This window comes from Parasteatoda tepidariorum, chromosome 3, assembly GCF_982258835.1.
Source record: "Parasteatoda tepidariorum strain Cologne lab strain chromosome 3, Ptep-v5.0, whole genome shotgun sequence".
In the NCBI taxonomy this organism is placed as follows: domain Eukaryota; kingdom Metazoa; phylum Arthropoda; class Arachnida; order Araneae; family Theridiidae; genus Parasteatoda; species Parasteatoda tepidariorum.
Genome location: NC_141757.1, coordinates 37,271,412 through 37,293,088, shown reverse-complemented (window position 1 = coordinate 37,293,088; position 21,677 = coordinate 37,271,412). Strand labels below are relative to the sequence as shown.

The 21,677-nt window shown below is 31.0% G+C and overlaps 1 protein-coding gene across 4 annotated transcripts in view; it reads left to right on the top strand.

The window, feature by feature from the left end:
* The window catches only part of LOC107445356 (nose resistant to fluoxetine protein 6), a 70,721-nt gene that overhangs the window by 31,722 nt on the left and 17,322 nt on the right, over window positions 1-21,677 (top strand). For 2 of the 4 annotated variants that reach the window (XM_087159097.1, XM_087159096.1), the window contains exons 7-13: window positions 863-1,033; window positions 7,355-7,448; window positions 11,428-11,508; window positions 13,986-14,154; window positions 17,128-17,207; window positions 19,334-19,456; window positions 19,951-20,068. In XM_087159097.1, the coding sequence (XP_087015223.1) occupies window positions 863-1,033; window positions 7,355-7,448; window positions 11,428-11,508; window positions 13,986-14,154; window positions 17,128-17,207; window positions 19,334-19,456; window positions 19,951-20,068 (836 nt within the window). The remainder of the gene's footprint in view (window positions 1-862; window positions 1,034-7,354; window positions 7,449-11,427; window positions 11,509-13,985; window positions 14,155-17,127; window positions 17,208-19,333; window positions 19,457-19,950; window positions 20,069-21,677) is intronic. The other 2 variants (XM_087159099.1, XM_087159098.1) reach the window with 1 other exon arrangement.

Here is a 21,677-nt window from a genome sequence, read left to right as displayed (position 1 = left end):
ATTTCCAACAATGTTTTCACCTATTGTGGTTCTGTTTCGTCATCTTCATCATCATCACTCTACATTTCTTCGGCTTTTGCAACCATTTCTTGAACAGTCAACATCACAAGTTCAATTTTTTCATCAACTGATGCATAATCATTTAATGTGCAACTTGCAGTGTCTCTTCCAAACTATAACAAATCCTCATTTTCGGCATCATTAGCATCAGAATAACTGTTTTCATTTTCAAAACAAAATAACTTCAGTGCTTGCCTTTAGAGAGCTCGACCTCTTCATGAGGTAATCCTGGTTTGAATCCCAGCGATGGCTGGTTGATACGAATTCAGCACCTGGCTTTCACTGACCACAGTGTTGACGTAAAATATCCTCATTGATAGACGGATTAGGGGGTAAGAGTAACCCTGGCATCAGGCTAACCATGAATTGTTAACGTGGTTTTCTTCCCCATGTAACGCAAATGTTTATTAGTTCCATCAAAAAGTCCTCCACGAAGGCTAATTTGACCCAATATTTTATCCGAGAGTTCCCTTGTCTTCTGGATTGGGTTCACACTTACAATGATACTGATTTGAACATTGGTAGTCGTGAGCTCAAAATTGCGTCGGCTGTTCAGCGACAGTTATAAAATTCTTGTTTTAAATGACGGTAGAATTTTTGAACGACAGTCGCGGAATATGATATTTTTAAAAAGACGGATATTATTAGCATTATATGTATGCATAATTGACGGGATCGTTAACATATGATTGTGCATACGGGTAAACGAAAGATTCGGGATCGATGGATCGAGGTTCGACAATATATTATTCATATATCATCAGCCCATTAAATATCACTTTAACTTTATTTTAATTTCCAGGTGCAGGAATAAAGGCATTATTATGTTTTTCTTTATTCACAAACTTCATTAGTCTTTTAAAGGAAGACAACAATCCAGATACTCTACACATATTCCATGGTCTTCGAGTATTGTCAATGACTTGGATAATATGGAGTCATTCATATCTTGTTGTTAGTTTCCGAGCATTTGGTAAAAAAAATTCAACCCTTTCAATGCTTATTTTGCTAATAAAAATCTTAAGTGCATTTGCGAAAAAAATAATTTAAAAAAAAATTATGAATTAAATAAGATCATAGGTGATTGAAAAAGAAAAGCGAAAATGAAGAAAATTGACGCTAATTAAAATTCTAAATTTACACAAAAATCTGTAGACGTATGAAAAAATAATGAGAATAATGCCATGTCTATTTTTGGATGAAAATTTCCCCAACACACTTTTAAAAATAATGATCAAAGCTTTTATAAACGCTATATCCAGTGTCATGCCAAAATGAATTAAAATAGTTGTTAACAGATGAGCAGTGCAAGTAGAAATTTCCCTTATTTAACAATCATTTTAGTTATTTTCACCCGGTGTGCAGCTAATTTCTATATGTGCAAGGCTGGTAACTTTTGTTGATTGTGTATGAAATATTCTGTGAAAGGCGCGTAGTATTTGGCAGCAATGTATATGTAAAAATCAGTAATGTGTATGTATATTGTTCCACATAGCTCTTGAACAGAATTTTATTCTGTAAAGTGCCATAACAATACCATGGATATATAATTATCAATACTACATTCACTGTGTAATGAATTGTTAACTAAAATAACCTATTGCATATAAAATTACTTATACTTATCAAATTTGTGTGTAAAAAAATATGTATTAACGAGGGTATGAAGATATAAAAGATATTTATCTTTATCTGCTTTATGATCCATTGTGGGACGACGACGATCTGTAGTTCACATGATACCTGCCAAGCGGCCACAAGACCTCTTAATCTGTGATTTACCCTAGGGCAACTGGCACTGTTATCATCATCATCATCAAAATATATCTGGGCGCATGGGGCCGTTAGCGGCCTTTTTCCCATTCGTCTTGAATTGTGATCGCTAAGGTGGTTCTTTCTGGTAATTGGAATGCAATTGGAGTATAAGGGTCATTCTCACAAAAAGGTGATTTTTTATGTCCCTGAGTGATAAATATTAGGAAATACAGCATATTTCTTAATATTTTTCCTTATCATTTTTCGTGAAGTTTTTTATTAAAAAATCATATGCATTTCTGCTAAATGTATTTAATATTTCATTCTTATTTTTTAATAAACATGACTTCAAAATCCCCTCCGTGGACGTCCCTACGTCTGTGGCACAAAATAATTTTTAATGCCTGTTAAACAATTTAAATGTTATTTTAATGATTTTTGCAGTTTTACCTAGTTAAATGTTTATAGTAACTTTTTATGTAATATTTTTTTAAAAAAAATTTATTTTTGCAAAATAAATGACTAGTAAACTTTGTCCATCAAAAATGATGTCTCCCTCCGTGGACAATTAATATAGTTCTGTAAATATGCAATAAAGGGCAGCATATGCGAAATCCCTATAAGACAGCTGCTGGGAGGGGTAACCATTCCATTTTCTAATGCTAAATATCAGTTGTTTTTGTTCTCTTTGGTGTCAGTTTTGGATTGTTGTGTTCAACTGGGGTTTGGCAAAGTTCTCACCGTATACTCCGTGGACATCATAAAGAAGGTAAGAGAAAATTATTTTATTTTTAATAGATGAGTTTCAGATTGCAAAAATAGTATATTTAACAAAAAGAACTGCCCCATTTTTCTAACTTTAAAATTAAAAATTAGAAAAATTCAAGAACTAGTTTTTGTCTCCTCCGTGGACATAACAAGTCCACGGAAGAGAAGACACAGTCAATGTAAGAGACAATGTGTTAGATAACCATAATACAATTTTAATAATTAAAAAACTATTTTCTTTTAATTGATATTTTTTAAAATTGAGCAAATGTGTTAATTTGTTTCTATTTTTAAAGAAAATCAATTAGTTTAAAAATGCATGTTTCCTCTCATAGCAGCATGATTAATCGGAAGTAGCTCTATCTCTAATAATGAAATATTTTATTATTTACTTATTAATGTTAAACTCATATCAGTTGTGCTCAATAATTAATGAATTAGTCTTCATTGACATTTTATATTTTATAACATAAAATGTCTCCTCCGTTGACTATTACATCTCCTCCGTGGACAAGGCAGAATTTAAAATATTTTAAATCTTGTAAAAAATAAAATAAAAAACTTGACCATTATTATAAGGACATATAACAAAAATAAATAAAGGCATTTATGTAATTTTTATCACTTTTTTAATTACTTTAATTTAAGAAATTTTTTTCGTCTATTTATACCTTTTCAGTGAGAATGACCCATAAGGAAATTGAATATTTTGTATTTTAGTTAAAATTACGTCACTACAAAAATGAGCTGCCATCGGCCGGAGGTTTATGTCTTCTCTTAAGTTTTCAAAAGTAAAAATTTCATTGACTCCTGCTGTGTCACAATTTACGGTCTTTTCAAAAAATCTGAAATTTAGCTTTGCAATGTGATGATCCAAAAAATCTATGTTGAGGTCGCGATGTATGTTTTTATTTCTGATAAACCATCTTGCTTTTGTTATTTTCCTGAGGATTTTATTCTGGCATATTTTAAGTTTTTTAAGGAGTGATGTGGAGATGTTGCACCAAGCTGGAGATGCATAACTTAGGATGAGACGGATCATTGAGATATGGAGTAAACGTTTAAGTCTAAGTTCCATTTTAGGGTTCTGATGAAGAAGGATTTGTAATCTGTGGCATGCTGCTTGTGCTTTGTTGATAACTGTTTTGACGTGATCTTTCCAATTAAATTTACTGTTTATGACCAGGCCAAGATATTTTGCGCTTTTGACTATGGGAATAATTTCATTAAAGAGAACAACTTGATTTTTGGGGAGGATGGTTTTTCTTTTATGCTGGATGATTAGTAGTTCTGATTTTTGTCCATTTACTTTGAACTTCCAGTCAAGACACAATGTTTCGATTTTCTTCAGTTTTTCTTGGAGTTTTCGAAGGGCAATGTTGGGGTTTTTGGACTTCACTACGATTCCAGTGTCATCTGCGAAAAGTGCTGTGATGCTATTAAAGTCTTGTTTGTCGACAGGAAAGTCGTGAGTAAATAATATAAATAATATGGGCCCAAGAATGCTTCCTGGGGGCACTCCTGCTGTTACTTTTCTGTTGGTTGACTTCATGTGTTTAAAAAAGTTCTATGTGTTTAAAAAAGTATGTAAGTAGGCCTGTATAATTTTTATGATACCAGGTGGGGCAACTGGCACTGTTAAGCGAAATATTATATATGAATAATATCAATTATAAGTCATAGTGGTAGAAGCGATTGCACACTGTGTGGTAGAAACACTGCCACAGGATATCGGTGCTTTGCTTGTCATGAGTGAAGTTGTAATTTTGGAGAATGGTGAGATATAATAGTATAATACTTTTAATAATATATTCCGCATCTTTTTAAAGATAAGTAGATATAGCTCTACTTCGACTTTGAATAGTTCTGGTTGTTCAGTACCCGGGTGGACTTTCACTGATTCATCGGATCTGACACGACTCAAAGTGAAAAAATAATGACATGGCTAGTCATATAGTCATGGTCGGCATAAAAATTAAAATAAAAAAATAATAATTGTTGTAATACAGGTACATGATAAGAAAAATGATGTTAATGTGCTGTGTATGATATTTTCATTTAAGATCCTGTGCTGAAGATATTAAATTTTGCCTCGTCAAATTTTTTTGCTTTACTGAAAAATTGGCATTCAATGAGGCAATATACTGATAGATAAAAAGATAGTTTAAGCCATCTTCTCAAGTTTGATTCCTGACGTTGTATGGAGCATTTGTAATGAATTGTAATATTTCAAACTGTCAAATTTATTTAGCTAGTTATCTGGTGCTCTGCACCATGCAGATGAAGCATCAGTTGGTATCGGTCTTATGGTTTGTACATATAATAGTAGTATCTTTAAGTGAAGTGGCATTATTTTAGATTCTAAAAAAATTAAATTAAAGAATGCTTACGATAAAAAAAGAGATTCTAAAAATTCCTCATATTGAAATGAAAAATCTTTCGTATTGTATCTTTTCTTCTTCTTTTTCTAGTCTTAATTAGGCGTAGAAAACCATTCTGTAGAGAATTATCATCAAATTAGATAGATGATTGGATATAGTATGCAGTATGCATTCAGGAGAAATCTCTCCAACACCAATCAATCAAAATATAAATAACCGAATTCATTGATAAAGGTTTATACAATAAAGAAATGTAAGATATCGCAAAAGCATTTGATAGAATCTGGCATAAACACCTATTTTCAAAACTAAGAAAATTGGCCGGGAATCGATCTTCGAAGCCGCTAAGACTCGACAAGTACATACATCCTCATAAAATCAGCGGAATTCAAAGTCCTGCGGTCAGTCATTCAACAGTACCATGGGTACAGGGATCTGAAAAATTTTTCATTTCAATTCAGATCTATGTCTAAATTGTGCAAGTGGCCTTACAAATGAGTGGTGCTACCTTCTACCCGGCGATCTGAGCTAAGTCGCACTTTCACCCTAGAGATTCTCTCTAGTCGAACGAAAGAAGCTCCTTCCTGACTTAATTCGCAAGAGCTATAGCTGACGACCTTGACTTGTCCAAGTGTCATTAGAAACAGCAACAAGAAAGCAAAGTGCTTAAGACTTAACACAAATAATAAATACATATGAAATGATCATATCGAATTAACTGCTCAAAAAGCACAAATTTTATTCTGACCAATTTTTCATCCTGACTCACAGATCAGCATTAGCAACAAAAGTCTCAAATGTTTTCATCCTATTTTAACTTATGCATCTCCATTATCAACCCCTTACAAATAAACTCTCAACAACTGAAGGAAAGATTATCAGATGGATGCTAGGAGCTCTTGGAGTCACAAGCACTTTAAAGATAAAACAAGAGATCGAAGGCATAAATATCCACATCGCAAAGCTTAACATCAATTTCTGCATAGAAGCCCAGAACAATGATGTCTTAAATTTTAATGACATTTTAACATCAAATTTAGTCCGGTAATGCTATTTTTACTCTCAGACACTAGTCTGTAAATCTTACATACTAATAAGAATTAACAAGCAATCAATATTAGCTTGTAAATACTGTATATAGACATTTTTTACTCAGATTTGATTAGGGAGTAACCCTTCTATGAAACAGAGGACAGCCATGGAGGACCCCATGTTGGCTCTTCAATTTCATTTTCCTTTTGTATTTACTATAGTCTTTCGAATAATTTTTTTGACTTGTAAATAACTATATTTTCCGGCAAGCATATAATTTTAACTATTGCTTCCCATTACCTTGTTTTTAATCTTGTCCATATGTTATAAATTTTGATTAGAATAATTCATTTATGATGCTAAGCGATTACATCCCAATTGGGGATTGCGCCAATTAATTATTTAAACAATTATCCTCAACAAGTCAAATTTTCACATAGTGACGTAACTTAGATAACTCTTAATCATGCTTAAATCCAAAACGTAAACCCTTTCTCAAATGTGCCCAAAACATAGTTGAACATTAGCCTCCTTGCTTAGGAGCTTTCTTTTGCTCAGAGGCAAACATAAACATCAAACCAAAACAGTTAAGAAGCTCCACCCTGCTCACGTTTTGTATTGCAAAGAATCCGTCATTGTTGTCCTCTGCGGAAAATCCTAATATACTGTAATTGCAATCTCGTACTGTAATATCTCGGCATGTTTGATACAGGTTTGTAAAGACATTTGCATGGAGAACATTTTTGTGATAAAAAGAAGGAAAACTTTCGTTCATTTTTATTAGTTTATGAAATCGAATATAAACTACAAATTCAGCTGAACATTTTAATGTTCGTATAAAATGTGTAATTAATTTCACAATTTAATTTTGAATCTCCATGTAAAACACGCAAGGCACGAAAGAAATGATAGATTCATTGTTGCCTTATGATGTTATTATTAATTAAATTGAAATTTAACGAAAGTTTCCTCACATGTATTTACTTTCATATGTTCTACTTGAAAATGTTCATAATTATGGGTCTAGTAATCTAATACACAATTTTATGCAATTAGATATTCAGATTACCCTGGGGACAAATTTTTTGTTGCATTCATGTAAGTATTTGATTTTACCTAATTCGGGTGTAGGGAATTCAAATTTGATATTAAGTTTATTTTGAAAGCGGCATATTTTTTTTCAAAATTGCATATTTAGTTTAGTTTATGTTTTGTCTAAATGTCCAAGTTTAGAAATGGGTATGCGTTTATATGCATACATTTTCACTTGTCTACACGTTTGAAAATAACTCGTGTCAAAAACATATGACCTTAAACAATGATATCAAATTAAAACATTTCGTTTCGTTTGATTTCAGATGGAGTATTCCACAGACAAGACTTGGTGAAAGATTTCCTTTCCCAGACTGTACCATGTGGATTTTTAGCGGTTGAAAACTTTTTCTTTATGAGGTAATTTTCTTTTATCATCACCAGTAACATTTATCCTATCCATCTTGTAAATTTTGGCTCTAAGATGATACTTTCTTGTAAGTGGAAAGCAAATTGGAGTTAAAAGAAAAATAGTTTTTGTTCTGGATAAAGAAGCACTGCTACAAAAATAAGCAGCCAGAGTTTTATTATGCCTATTCTCGAGTTTCATTGAATCTTGCGACATCACAATTTAAGACTTTTTATGAACAGTTTGCATTATTATATTGCAATTAAGCTTTGCAATATGGTTATCTAAATAATAAATGTTGAGATTCGGCTAACAAAAAAAAAGAAAAAGAAAAAGTAATAAATAAACGGATTGCTCTTATACCTTTAAAGACGTTTGGTTGGATCGTTTTCTTCAGTGTTATGGAACTATCTCAAGAAAATCTCTTAAATTATGTATAACAGTTAACTGTAACCTTGGCCGAATATGCTTATTTTGAAGTAAAAATGCATTTTTGTTGTAGAATCATATGAATGTTTTTAAACATTTTATTTAGCGTGCACCTCTGAAAATAAGTTTAAGGAAATTCAGATATTTTGGGCGATTTACAGAAACATGAATATTTTGCATAAATTTTTTTTCCGATTTTTATTTTCATTGGCCAGCACTGTTGGCAACATACGGCCTCTTAATACTTCACTGTTGAGCTTGCTTTCGTTGTCATCAAGTATAAGAGGATCAACATCACCTCAACCAGAAAAAAGAGAAATTACACTCATGCCAAAAGCGGTATTCGAACTCGTAACTTTTCAGGTATGAAGCCAACTTCTTGACCACCAAACAGCTGGTTAGCTGCTTAAGAAAAATAAAGTTGGACATTAGTAGAAACAGATTACATAAAGCAGCACAATGAAGTAGTGCTGTCTAAGTAATTCATAGCAAAACCTACTGATTAGTTCACTTAAGTTAATGTGACTTCGGATTTTTTTAATACCCTTAATTTCATGGATTACCCTTTTTATGAAATTTTCACTCGTAATTTCAACTAAGACCAGCGTATGAAGCCAACTACTTTAAAATACATATTCCATTAACGTCCAGCCATTTTGAGGTTTGTCTTGAAGTGTGAGGGCTGGCATGGTATTGCTGTAACAAAAAACAGCAAGGGTAAAGTGTTTCCATAGTATGAAAGAGGGAGGGAGCTTCCGCAAATTGTTGAAAACTTCAATTATTATTTTTTTGTGTTCAGATTGATATTCTATGCTTAATATTTTGCTGAGAAAATTATAGGTTTTCCAGATTGTGATCTTTTTTGTGAGCCTTCGTTATTTTTAGACGTTTGTTCATACTAAAACCTTTAGCTCTGCTATTGCATTATGTTTCCAGGAGTTAAAAATATACATGCTTATAAAGGCAGAGATGCCAACTGGATTCGAAAAAATAATTTTTTTTTAAATTAGAGAAATGTAGTTAATGCTAAAATTATTTCCCCTCCAGCCACATCAGCTCATCTTGATATTCTGGAATCTTGTTTCACTCATTTGAATGTTAGTTCCCTTGTTTATGAAACCAATTTCTACCTCTCCGTAACGCGTGGAAATGCATATTACACTGATTTTCCTTTCCTGATTTTTTTTCCTGGTATTTTACCCTTATTTGCGGCAGGGATGTTTTGAGTTTTTTGTTTCGTACCTCCATTTTTCCATTTTTCGTTGGCAACTTCACGCTTTTTCAAATTGTTTTTCATCATCATCATCGAAATATATCTGGGCGCCTGGGGCCGTTCGCGGCCTTTTTCCCATTTGTCTTGCATTGTGGTCTTTAAGGTTCAAATTGTTTTTGATGTGGTTACTAATTATTATGTTATAAAAATTTAGTTTTAGAGTAGTAACTGTTGATGGTGCCAAAGAGGTTACATCGGAGTGCAAAATTAGGTTAATGCGATGTAATCTTATGCTCTCGCTTTCTTTTATTTTTAAATAGGGTTTTTATTTCGAAATCTGAATATTTTTTATCACACGTTAGACGAAGTAAAAGAGAAGTTCAAGGAATTTTAAAGTTTGAATAAAATGCAATTTGTATGCATCGCTTAAGCATTGACAAGGAGAAGTAAAATAGAAGGAGAAGTAAAATAAGTTATACAATTCTTGATTGTGAACTATTCATTATGATTTACTTTTTCTCGAGTAAGATGCAGAGGAATCTGGAACAAAATTTTGAAAAACTTTGTTTCTTGAAAATGGAATTTAATGCTCTAGAATTTTTGAATTTTGCTTATTTTATTTAGAGTAAAATATAAGTTTTCGGTCACAAACATTTGAAGGTGAACTTACCGCATTTTTCTTCAAACGCTGAAAAAAATGCTCATTTCGGATAGGGGAGGAATATAAATTTTTACTAATATTTATACTTTAATTTATACTATTCCATGCCATTAAAAGTAAAAAATGGCAAGACACTTTTGAGTTACTTTGTAAATTATTGTGAATAAAATTGTAGATAAATGTTTATTGTCTATATTAAATTTATTTCTCTATTACTTTGTGTCTTACAAGTGTGCCACATTTTTAAATTTTTTTCGGAGCGGAATATAACACTCTGCAAAATTGACCAACTACGTGGTCATTAAATACATACTTTTTTTTCCAAAACAAATACCTTCTGTGAGAAGTATAACCTCTAAGCTTCGATTTAAAAAGCCAATATATTTGGTTTGATTAAAAAGACCATGAAATTGACTTAGGAAAGTAATCTTTGTGTTAGAACTTGCTTTCAATTCCTAAAATTGAAGTTGAATGCTCTAAGAGAATTAAGATGCTGAGATAAATCCTGAATGTATCTTCCTGGATTGTATCATCTCTCTTCTTACTGGCAAAGGCTTATAAGTCTTACTTATGTAAATGAGCATACGAGCCTGCTGGTAATTTGCATCATTAAATAAATAAATAAATCAGAAACTGTTTTTGAAACGTGTATGTTCCTTTTTAACAGTTTTTGTTATTTACCAGAAATGGTTGAACTTTTTTCCTGAAAACAAGAAAAAAAAGAAAACGAAAAAAAACAACAACAAAAAAACAGATAAATAGATAAAAAAAATGCAGAGAGAATAAATGAGTTAAGAGGCGCTGCTTAATTCTATTAGTCTATAAATTATGAGTTACGAGTCTATTAGTTTATAGTTCTATTAGTTTATATTTTACGCATTCAGGGAGAACGGTCCTTACTGCCGATTTTACTTTCTCGAACAATCTTTACAGAATTTATAATCAAAATTTATAATGAGTCTTAGGGGCAGGCATCTACGCGTGGTGGGCAGTACTACCCAAGGGAGCAAAATCCGGACTTTGTCATTTGTATTTGTTTTGAAAAAAATTGTAACTGTAATACTCATGTGGGTTGGACATTTTGGCTGAGAATTACATGTAGCGTCACACGAATTACACGAGGCATCCTATTTTGTTTACTATAATAATTCTTCATCTAAACAGGGTTTCTACGAACTGGAAATTTTTTTAAAACTACTGGCAGATTGAAGTCACTTATTTTATCACATTAGTAACTTCCAGTGGTGGAACGTGTGCTTAAAAATATAGAAAGTGGTGCCAATAATAAAGCAGCAATCAATTTAAAGTAATTAATAACGGCTACTTTTCTGTCGCATTTGTTTCACGTCTGATTAATTTAACAATATAACAGAACGTCAAGGCGATTGTTTTCGTAAATTTATACGATTATAAACATAATGAAAGGTGGCAGAGATATTGAATAATTAAGAAAATTAAGTATGTATCACTTTGATAAAAAAAGGGTGCACGAACTACCAAAACATTCCGTTAAGCTCCGTTTCTTTAAATAAAAAAAAACATTTAGGGTGACTCTCAAACGTACTTTTATAGTCGATAATTTAAATTTGAATTTAATCACATTTCCTATTGTTCTATTTAACTAATGCACCACCATAGTATATAAAACTATTCAAGTATTTTTCTTTCTTTTTTTCTCCTTATCAAGCTCAGTTCTTCTCTCATATGTTTACATCCGAATGAGAGGAAAAGTAGATATGAAACAATTATTCCTGAAAAGGTATCTCAGGTAATTTATTTTTATCTTAATCCGTGGTTATTTTGCAGTAAATTTGAAGTAATTATGCAGTCATTGTTTCAAAAGTATACTTTCTGATGAATCTGCAGAAAAACTGCAGTTACTTTGTATTGTTGTAAAATTGAAAGAGTTTGATGTCTTCAATCTTGCTTTCCTGGTTGGTATATAAACTTTTTAGAATGTTTATGTCTTTTTTTCTTTCTTTTTTTGATTATATATTAATTTCTTATAATTAGGTGAAAATTCTTAACATATATATTGATAACGGAAATAACGTACACTAACTATATTCATAAAAGTTAAAATTCATAAAATACATATTTGATTTAATTGTAATTATTTGTAATTTGAAGCGTCAAAAACTTTGACACAATTAAATAGTTAAATATATGCCTAAAATTAGGTATTTAAATATTTCTGTGTTTTTATTATTTTTATTCTTTCTTTCTTTTTGACTTAAGAAAACTAAGTTTGCGCAAAGTGTTTATGATAAAAACAATATTAAAGTAAAGGCAAGTAGTTAATGCTAATTAGTTAATTTTTTTATTCGAATTCGTACTAAGCTAGGATAATCGCAGAACAAAAATTATACTTATTTCGTCTAATTAAAATAAATATTTAGTTTGGATTTTAAACAAATTTATATCAGAAGAGATTTAAAAAGGGATATTAAGTCTAGATTTTTTAGCTCTCCATCAAAAATTTATTAATTTCACTCTGTTTCAGAAATTTGTCTTAAATAAATTTAGGCAATTTAAAACAATATACCTTTTTAATTGCTAGAAAATAAAGTTCTATAAATTAAACAAATAATTTTGTTTGAAAAAAAATAATTCATGGTATTTTCAATTGAACCTAAATGAGCATAATATTTATAAAACTGCTTACTTTAAAAATTCGTAAAAGCTCCTTGCTTTTAAAAATTAAACTTAAAAGAAAAATAACAAAACATAGGGAAAAAAACTCAAATCTACATTGTTAGGATTTTTTTAATAAAAAACACTCTTAAGTAATAATTCATTTAATTGTTATTTTACCGTATACAATCAAAACAATTGGATAACTATGAAATGATGCTATTCAAACTGTTAACTCTGAGAAAATGTATTAACTGTGTTTACACCTTATTAGATTTAACAAACAAAAACTTATCCTTGCCAACAAGACCCACCTCATGAAACTATTTAGTTTTTTGCACCCTGCTTGACACAGGGCTTTAGCCGAGAGGGCTAATCGGTCAATCTCACGCCGGACAGGAAGCGAGTTCGAATCCCAGGATACATGTGTCGAGATATTCCCGACGAAAACTTTCACAAGTACTATACTTAAGATTAAGATAAAAGTAATTTTTCTATCAAAACTTTTTTTCAAAAGGAATTTTTTTTAAACAAAAGCTATAGTATTTTCTATCGCTCACAATAGATTGCACCACTAAATACCGACATTTTGTATATTAACAGTAAAAATTTTGAAGTTGGCACTACTACGAAATTACTGCAGTTTACAAATTGCAGTAATTTTGCAGTGTTTCGACTTCAAAAATTCTGTTGCGAAATCGGCCAAATCACCACAGTCTTCAAACTGCAGCTTATTTTTAGCTTATTAAAAATTTTAATTTTTAAAAATCTCCTTTTTAATAGCAAAATTTGTATTGCGGAAAACTATGCAAAATGGTTCAGTTTTATTTTTTAATAGCATATAAAAAAAACATAATGCTTCTTACGCAAGTATGTATTAAAAGCACAAAAATAAATAAATAAATATATTTTTGAAATATATTTTTGACAAATTTGTGACTGAGTGAGGTAGATAAGGGTGGTGAAATCCAGAAAAATTTCGAATACATTTAAACCAAGGCGAAAAATTTTAATTATTTCAGTCTACCAAATTACACTTGCAATTCAAGAGAATAAAAGTATTTAAATGTTATTACTAGCTAAAATGACTCCAGAAATTAAATCAAAACTAACATTTTCAACCTTCTGAACTTTTTCAAATATTTTCTCTGTTGAGATATTCCAGACTATTTCTTATTTCATTCATCTCTGGTAGTTTGAAAATTTGTATCAAAGAAATACCAATTTGTATTGATAATTTTATTGAAAAAAATATTCTGTATCCTTTCACTTTATAAAAGTAATTGCTCAGAATAGTACTACTATCAGTTCTTTAAAATTTCTGAAAAGTAAATTTAAAATATTGAGTGGGTACTATTTTACAATATATGATTGACAATTCACAAAGTGTTTATGCGCTTTGTTGAATTATCGTATTGTCATGAACCCTTAAACCAATTTCTAAAAGGGATGTCAAAAACTAAAAAGCACAACTTTTTACTTTCGTTAAAATTACAATATTTTAACAGCATAAAGTGAAAAAGAGGCAATTCCATAAATAAGGTGTAACATTTTTCGGATTTAAAAAATCTGATAATTTTGTGCAAAATTATTTTTTTTCTCGATGTATAGGCTGACTCCAACTATGATGCTAGTTGTAGCATTCTTTGCGATTATCGGACGTTTTGGATCTGGACCTCTGTGGAAAGAAACTGTTGCTGATTTCTTGAGCAAGAATTGCCTAGAACGAGGATGGAGGAATTTGTTTTACCTTAACAACATTTTCTATTCGTCGAAAACGGTAAGTTTTGAAGATTAAGGAAAACCTTAATGTCAAGTTGTACAGCATTATGCTTCCAAATTCTTGTCCCCAGTAAGTAAACGCTCTGCAAGTCTCTATGAAAAACGAATGATTCCAGTAACGCTTAGGCTGATTGAAACCATATGGTAACTTATAAGCAGATCAATTCATTAATGGACACTAAAGAGAAAGTAATGAAAACAAAAATCACTGCGTCGAATCAGAATCTCGCAGAAATCGTATTAGCCTGTGGTATAGCGGATTAATTTGCAAGCATTTAAAACCCAAAACTTTCAGAACTGTTGGCAATTTTGACAGCATTTTTAAAGCCTCACCACAAATTCACGAAAGATCCAGATCTGGTCTGTTTGGTCTAGCTGGCCTCCTGAAGTCAATAATGGCTCTCTTCCCATTCGTCCTGTAATGAGAACATAAGCAGAAACTATAGACAGATTACATAGAATGCAACAAATAATGACTCATGTTAAGGTAGAGAAAAAGAATGGCACTTCGCTATGGTAAAAAGTAACAAATAATTGATTGTATAGAAAAGTTCAAGACATATTTACAAATGGGGAAACGAAAGTTACAGGAAGGAAAAATATTTACAAAAAATGGGAAGAATTAACAAATATTCATAATGAATAACGTTAAGATCATTACAAAAAGTGTAACTCTGTTAAAGAAGAGACCCGATCGTCCTACGAAAGATCTAGAATAAAGTTCGTTGCATATGAACTTTTAAATCATTTATATGTAGTGGTGTGGAAAATAAGTTCAAATAAATAAAAAGTAAAACACCAAAACGTAAACTTAGGTACCACTAGAAAGGCTAGAAACTTGGCAGCTTTGATTATGTAAGAGTTTTCTCGGCTCAGACAAAATTTTCTAATTGATCAGATCCAAAAACTTTGTTTTCCTTACGTTGTGGTTTAGTTTTTGAAACATCCTTTTGAAATGCAAAATTATTTCCTTTCAGGTAGAACTTTTATTAATTTCTCAAGATTCTTTTAAACTTAATTTACGTGATGAATTTTATTTAGTTACTGAGCTTTTAGTTAAAGAATTTTATTTAAGCAGTTAACCCGGTGTTTGAAAAGTTTGTTTTTAATGCTCTAATTTACTATTAAACCCTTTAGATCAGCAGTTCCCAAACGGTGTTCCGTAAGGTTCAAGGGTTCCGTGGAGGAGTTAAAGGGGTTCCGAGGGTTAAATTTTTTCTTACACTTTAAAAAAAATTTTAAATCTTTACTTATATTTGGATCTAATCAATATTCCATTATTTACTTATATTATTCCGTTTGAAATTATATTTAAAGTAAAATGCCAAAGAGTGAGAAAAGAATTTTTTTAAAAAATACATATATATAATATTTCAAACAATAATGAAGAGAAATTATGAAAAGGCCATGCATCTGTAAAAAAATTGTAATACTATTTCCCATTACGCTTTTCAAATCAAAATGAAATGTCTGAATTCTTTAATAAAGAAATATGTTTCCCTAATAATCATTTTCAAAGTTTATTCAGTTCTTATTTTACCTAAAATAGCTAAAAACATATTTAGGAGTATAGCTAAAAACATTTTTTTAGCTAGTTTAGGTATACTCCGAGACTGCGAATTCAACTATCAACAATTTAAATAAATAAAACGTAATTTAAAATTATTAATGATAAAATGATGAAAAAAAGTTCATTCATCTTAATAATTATAAAAAAGCCCAAAAGTCAAAATAAAGTAGTCTTTTATTTCTTTTAGTAACGCATTTGTTTTTATTTATTTAAACTATGATGTCGGGGTTCCGACGGATGAAACTTGCTTATTTAGTGTTCCGCAGCCTAGAAAAATTCGAAACCGCTGTTCTAGATCAGCGGTTCTTAGATTTTTGGGTTATGAAACCTTAAATGTTCGAACTTTTTTGAGCAAAACCCCAGAACTTAATAAAGTTCATAAATATTTGTGAATTTGAGCTGTAGTGGCTCAGGGATAGAGCGTTCGTCTGACAATGAGATGCCCCAGGTTCGAATCACAGCCCTGTCTGGTAAGTACGAATTCTGTTCTCTGTTCACACTGACCAGAGTTCATGGATTAGAATCACCATGCCGTCTAGCTTACCGTGAATGTATGTGGTTTTCTGCTCAAAGTAACGCATATGTGGGTTAGTTCGATCAAAAAGTCCTCAGAGAAGGTTTGTTTGATCCCGGAGATCCCTTGTCTTCTGGGTTTGGTTCAAAATTACAAGGTTACAGAGTTTAACATTGATAGTCGTAAACTAAGAATTGGGTCGGATGTTCAAACGCTATTTATAAAAGATAAAGTAAAAGGAATTGTGAAGAAATTAATCAACGATCGGTTGCTATTTTTTAGAAAAAAATTTTTAATTGCAATTTTATAAATTATTTGGAAAGATTTAATATAAGAAGTACATCTTTTAATCATGTAGCGTTATAAATAATAGTCTTAAAATTGCGTTTTATGTCAGACAGTTTAATTTACCGGCCACGAGTGTCAGGTTCTTGATTTGATTTTTCTCATGCTTTACTGAAAAAAATTAGCTAAAAAGTTGTTTTTGTGAAAATAAAGATGAATAAAAAAGATGAAAATAAATATGGAGAATGGTTATCAGACTAATATCAATTAATAAAGAACTAATTGAACATAAATTTTACAACCAGTTTTCGTAAATAATAGTAATTTGAAAATCATAAGCAGTGAAATATTGTCTGAATTCATGGAGCTCTTAGGAATAGAAACCACTAAAATCTAGATTATCCTCTAATTTTCAAAAAGAGTACTCTGTGTATTGCTCTAGTGTTCTATTAAGCCCTCTAGGTGTCCCTCTAGTTTTCTATTAAGCTCTCTAGGTGTCCCTCTAGTTTTCTATTAAGTCCTCTTGGTGTCCCTCTAGTTTTTACTATAGTACCTGTAACAGGGATATCTATATATGAATATGATTGGATTATTTATTTTAGTGCTTAGGATGGACTTGGTACTTATCTACAGACACCCAAATATTTATAGTGAGTTTGTATGTCTGCGCAATCATGAGAAGGTAAGTTGTGCTGCTTACAAAGTAAATATAAGAAATTAGTTATGCTAATAACCTGAAATCTAATCTCTGTGAAAGAATTTTCCTAGTTTTAACCCTTTCCACTCGAGAGGTGACTGTCAGTCACCTGTAAAGTACCCTTCACTCTAATTATGAAATTATTTTCATCTTAATGTTTAGTTACGACTTCATTCAGTGATCCTCGGATTTTATAAGGTGAGATTACAAAAATTCTTCCAAAATGTTAGTGCTTGCGCCCATTTTTTTAACAGTTGAAAGGACTTCGAATGCAAAGGGTTAAGAGAAACAAAGAATTATTGATTTTTATTTGATTTTTGGTTTAATTGTTTACATGCCGCCCTCTTATTTTGCAAAAGTAGAAATAAAAGCCTCAATGAAAAATGTGGTAGCAAGTTTGCACAAAAAGTAAATAAAAATTTCCAACGATGTTAACTGCTCTGGATAAGGTAAAAAAAAATTTAAAAATAAAAACGGTTGAAAACTACAAACGAAATTTCGCCAACTTACATATAAAAAAGTAGAGTATTACATAATTCATTGAGTTGTTTGCAACTAATGGTGAGTAAAAACCCTATAAATCGAACTTACAATAATCCAAAAATCATACCTTAAAGACTTCCATTTGAAAATTATTATCGGCTGTCTGGAGCAATTAGCAACTAGTTTGGTTATAAACCTTAACTAGTACAGTTCATAACAAGATACGTAATTTTATATTATTGATACATTCTGCTGTATAGGAATTTCCAGCTTCTAAAACTATAAGTGATTAAATTGAAAAATTTGAGTTATCTGTCTTTAATCTCTCTAAGATGATATATGTTCCAGAAAATTATTTACATCTCAAAATTATTTAGTAAATATGCTAAAAATGATTCATAGCGTTTTATTCAAGCGAATGTAGTACAGGGATTAAGCTCTATGCAAACGATGCTTCTTCAGCCAACAAATATTTTGGTCGATTTCACATGACTAACCTACTTGCATAAGTTCATGAAGTGAAAATGCCATTTTAGCATATGTAGTATTTGGGCCGATCGACTAAAATGAGGACACTTAAACTTAGATGTAATAACAAATATTTTTGTAGCGTTGGAAATAGCATTAACCGATTCATCGGAGATCAAAAGTCGATAATGTAGATTCGGTGGATGGGAATCTAGAATAAATAGAGAAGACAAGGAAAAAAAAGTTCAGCATTAATGGTGGTAGACTGGCGTTGATTTTAGGAAATCATCAGTGTTCAGGGGGCGAACCTCTTGGGAGAGGAGGTTTAGTGATTAAAATGGCTTTTTCTACTAGGGCGGGACTCGCACTGAGATAAGTTCGAAATATGGTCCTTCATGCTATTGTAGCATCTGGCTGGTGAGTCTCGGGCTTTCTCGCACAGATATGAGTAGTGCCCTTCGGCACACTTCATGCAAATATTTTTTTTTATACCTATTCCAATTTGCGGTTTTTATCTGAGTGCCAGCCCTGAGAGGGGCTCTGGCTCATTCATCTCATTGAAGTTGACGAAGCAAAAATGTGAGGGGGAAATAATAGCTTACACTTCTTATGCATCGAAGAAAATATACTGAATTACAATACAATTAAATCTGGCCACCCCTTGGGGTAAAACCCGAAGCTTCACAAGTGCAAAGAGTGGTGTATTGCCGAGATGAGATGGGCAAATAATATTAGCTGACTGACTGATTCAGTTTCATCGGAGTGCCTAAGCTAAGGGGATATCTGCTCCTTCATCTAAGTTAATAAATCTAAAAATTTAGGATGTGGAAAGGGTGGTGCGGGGTTTAATATATGCAAATAATATTAATATGCTATAGGATAAAGATATAAAGATGCTTTTAAAATTATAGTGGTATTTAAAAAAAAATCTTTTGACTCCTTACATTCATTCTGGCAGGTGCAAATTTTGCATGGATAAAAAGGACATTATTTCTAAAAGTTTTAAGCATTATCACATTAAGCCTACCAAAGCATTTGCTGTGAAAAGAAAGAGTGTTTACATAGAGTTCTTTCCATATTTTTGTCCAAATCCTGCAGATTTTACTTCAATAGTTAAAGTGCAAAATTGAATATTATTATTTTTTTGATAATTAATGTAGAAGACCGGGAAGAGGATTCTTATTAGCTGGATTGATAACCATCATGAGTGTTTTGCTAGCAGCATGTTCTCATCTTTATTACAAGCTTCCACCAACTTATCTTCATTCATATTTGAATATCGAGTAAGTCATTTAATGTTAAATTTTCTGAAATATTTAACTTCATAAGTTTCCTTATAAAAAACTAGTCAATAAGAAGTTCATTTTAAAATTAATGCTCCTAATTTTCGAATAAATTAAAGGAAATTAATTTTTATTTTAATAAATATAGAACTCGTTTAAACTGCTAGGGCAGGAGTTTCTAAACTTTTGGGTATGTTTACTTAGAAAAACGAGATAATTGCTTAAAAATTTCTGTTTGAAGCAATAAAAATAAAAATTTTATGTTATTACTGTTCTAGAAAAAGTAATTTTTTCCCAAATTGTCATTTTATATAGCGAAAAAATTTAATGCGCTATTGACCAACGCATAATGCGTATAAGTTATTGCCTTACTTTTTACTCAAACTCAAGACGCAGGACTAATCAAATAGGTGTTTCAATATTTTGACTTTAATATTTCGTAGTTTGCTTTGTTGTAGATACTTTTTTAAGTTCTTAAATGCGTTTTTTTACAGTGATTGGTTTTTTTATGCTGTCAAAGGATACACACAAATTCATTTTCACCTTCCTGTTTGTGCTATTGGATTAATTGTTGGTTACATCTTGGCGACAAGAAAAGGGCATATACCAGAAGTATTAAGTTTGTTTTACAACTGTTTTCAGTGTATCAAAAAACATTTTACTTTTATTCCTGACTGTATTGTCGTTTTAGTTCAGAAAGGTTGTAAGTGGATATAAAAGGAAATATTTTGTCAACACTTTTTTTAGACCAATTACTTTAGTGTATTCAGATGAATATTTTAAACTTTAAAGAAACACAAAGTATGCAATTTTTCTTGACATTTTTAGCGAAATAATTTGTATATTTTTGTTCTTAATATGTGTCTTAGTTATATTTAAGTGAAAAGTATTTCGCCCCTAAAGCTTTTTCTATAGTGCTTCGAACTTTATAAGTAGAGTATAAGGGAGAAATATATCAACAAAAATATGTATAATCGCAGTGTGCTGACACTTGATGTTTTAAAACTACGAATTGAACTTATTAATGTTTCTTTCTTTGAATATACGTTTCGAACAAAAGTGTTTCTTTGGTAAAAAATCAACTTATTATGGATATAGCTAAATTTAGCTTTTTTCAAAATTTAAAAGTCGATATTCGAAGGGGAAAAATTTCATTTAAGAAAACGAATAAATAAAAAAATTTCCCCTTTATTGCATTACAACATTAAAGGGGTAAAAAGTAAAGTTATTATAGAGATCTGAATAGGGTTATGGTTCCTCGCAACTCTAACGTTAACGTTAGTTGAGTTTTACAGAGCATGAGCGAAAATTTTCTGCAAATTACCTTGTCTCCAAGGGATAGAAAATAATGCTAGAGTTACTGTTAGCGTGAGGCAAAAGCTATGCAAAAGCTTTCCAATTTCGGAACACTTGAATGCCTAATTAAAATGCCATTTTTATCCATCCAAGGATGGATGGAACTGTAGATCAGGCTGGTGATGCGTATGAAAGTATTGGTCGAATCATAGATGTATATATTAGTTTTTTTTATTTTTAGTGACGTGTTTTGGTTGTGCATTAGAGGCTGGATTATGATTATTGCTGCGTCTACTATATAATATTGCGTCTCCTTTAAAATATAATATTAAATAAAATATAAAAACCAGTGTTTGTAAATTTAACGTCTAATTGTAATAGGAACTGTATTAAGAACATATATTCTTTAATTTTTAAAAAAAATAATTGAATTAAAGTTTAGGAAGGTATCGATTTACGTTGTTTTAAAAAACATTTTTTGTTGTTTCAAAATTTTATTGTAAAATTTAATAAGATGCAAAATTTAACATTGTAAAATTTAACAATCCGATGCTAAGGGCGGTAGAGTTTTGATTTTAAGTATTTTAAAATAGTCCCAGGAAGCCCCCTCTTGTCTAAAATTATATTGCTAGGGAACTCAAAAACTGAGTTCGTCCCAGGATGCTGAAAACTGGGTTGAAAACTGCTTCGCTTTCTGCAGAAGTCTTAATAAATTGGTAGCGAATTAAACAGTAAAGTTTGTTAAATAAGGATAGTTACCTCTACTTTTTAGGAAAGTAACCACGTGATTAATAGCGATACATTATATTTGACACTTCAAATTTTTGATAAGTAGTGGTGGGAAAAATGACTTACAATGAAAATTATTAAGCTAAAAATAACTTAAAATTTCGTTACCGCAAGAAAATACTCTTTTACAAAACGG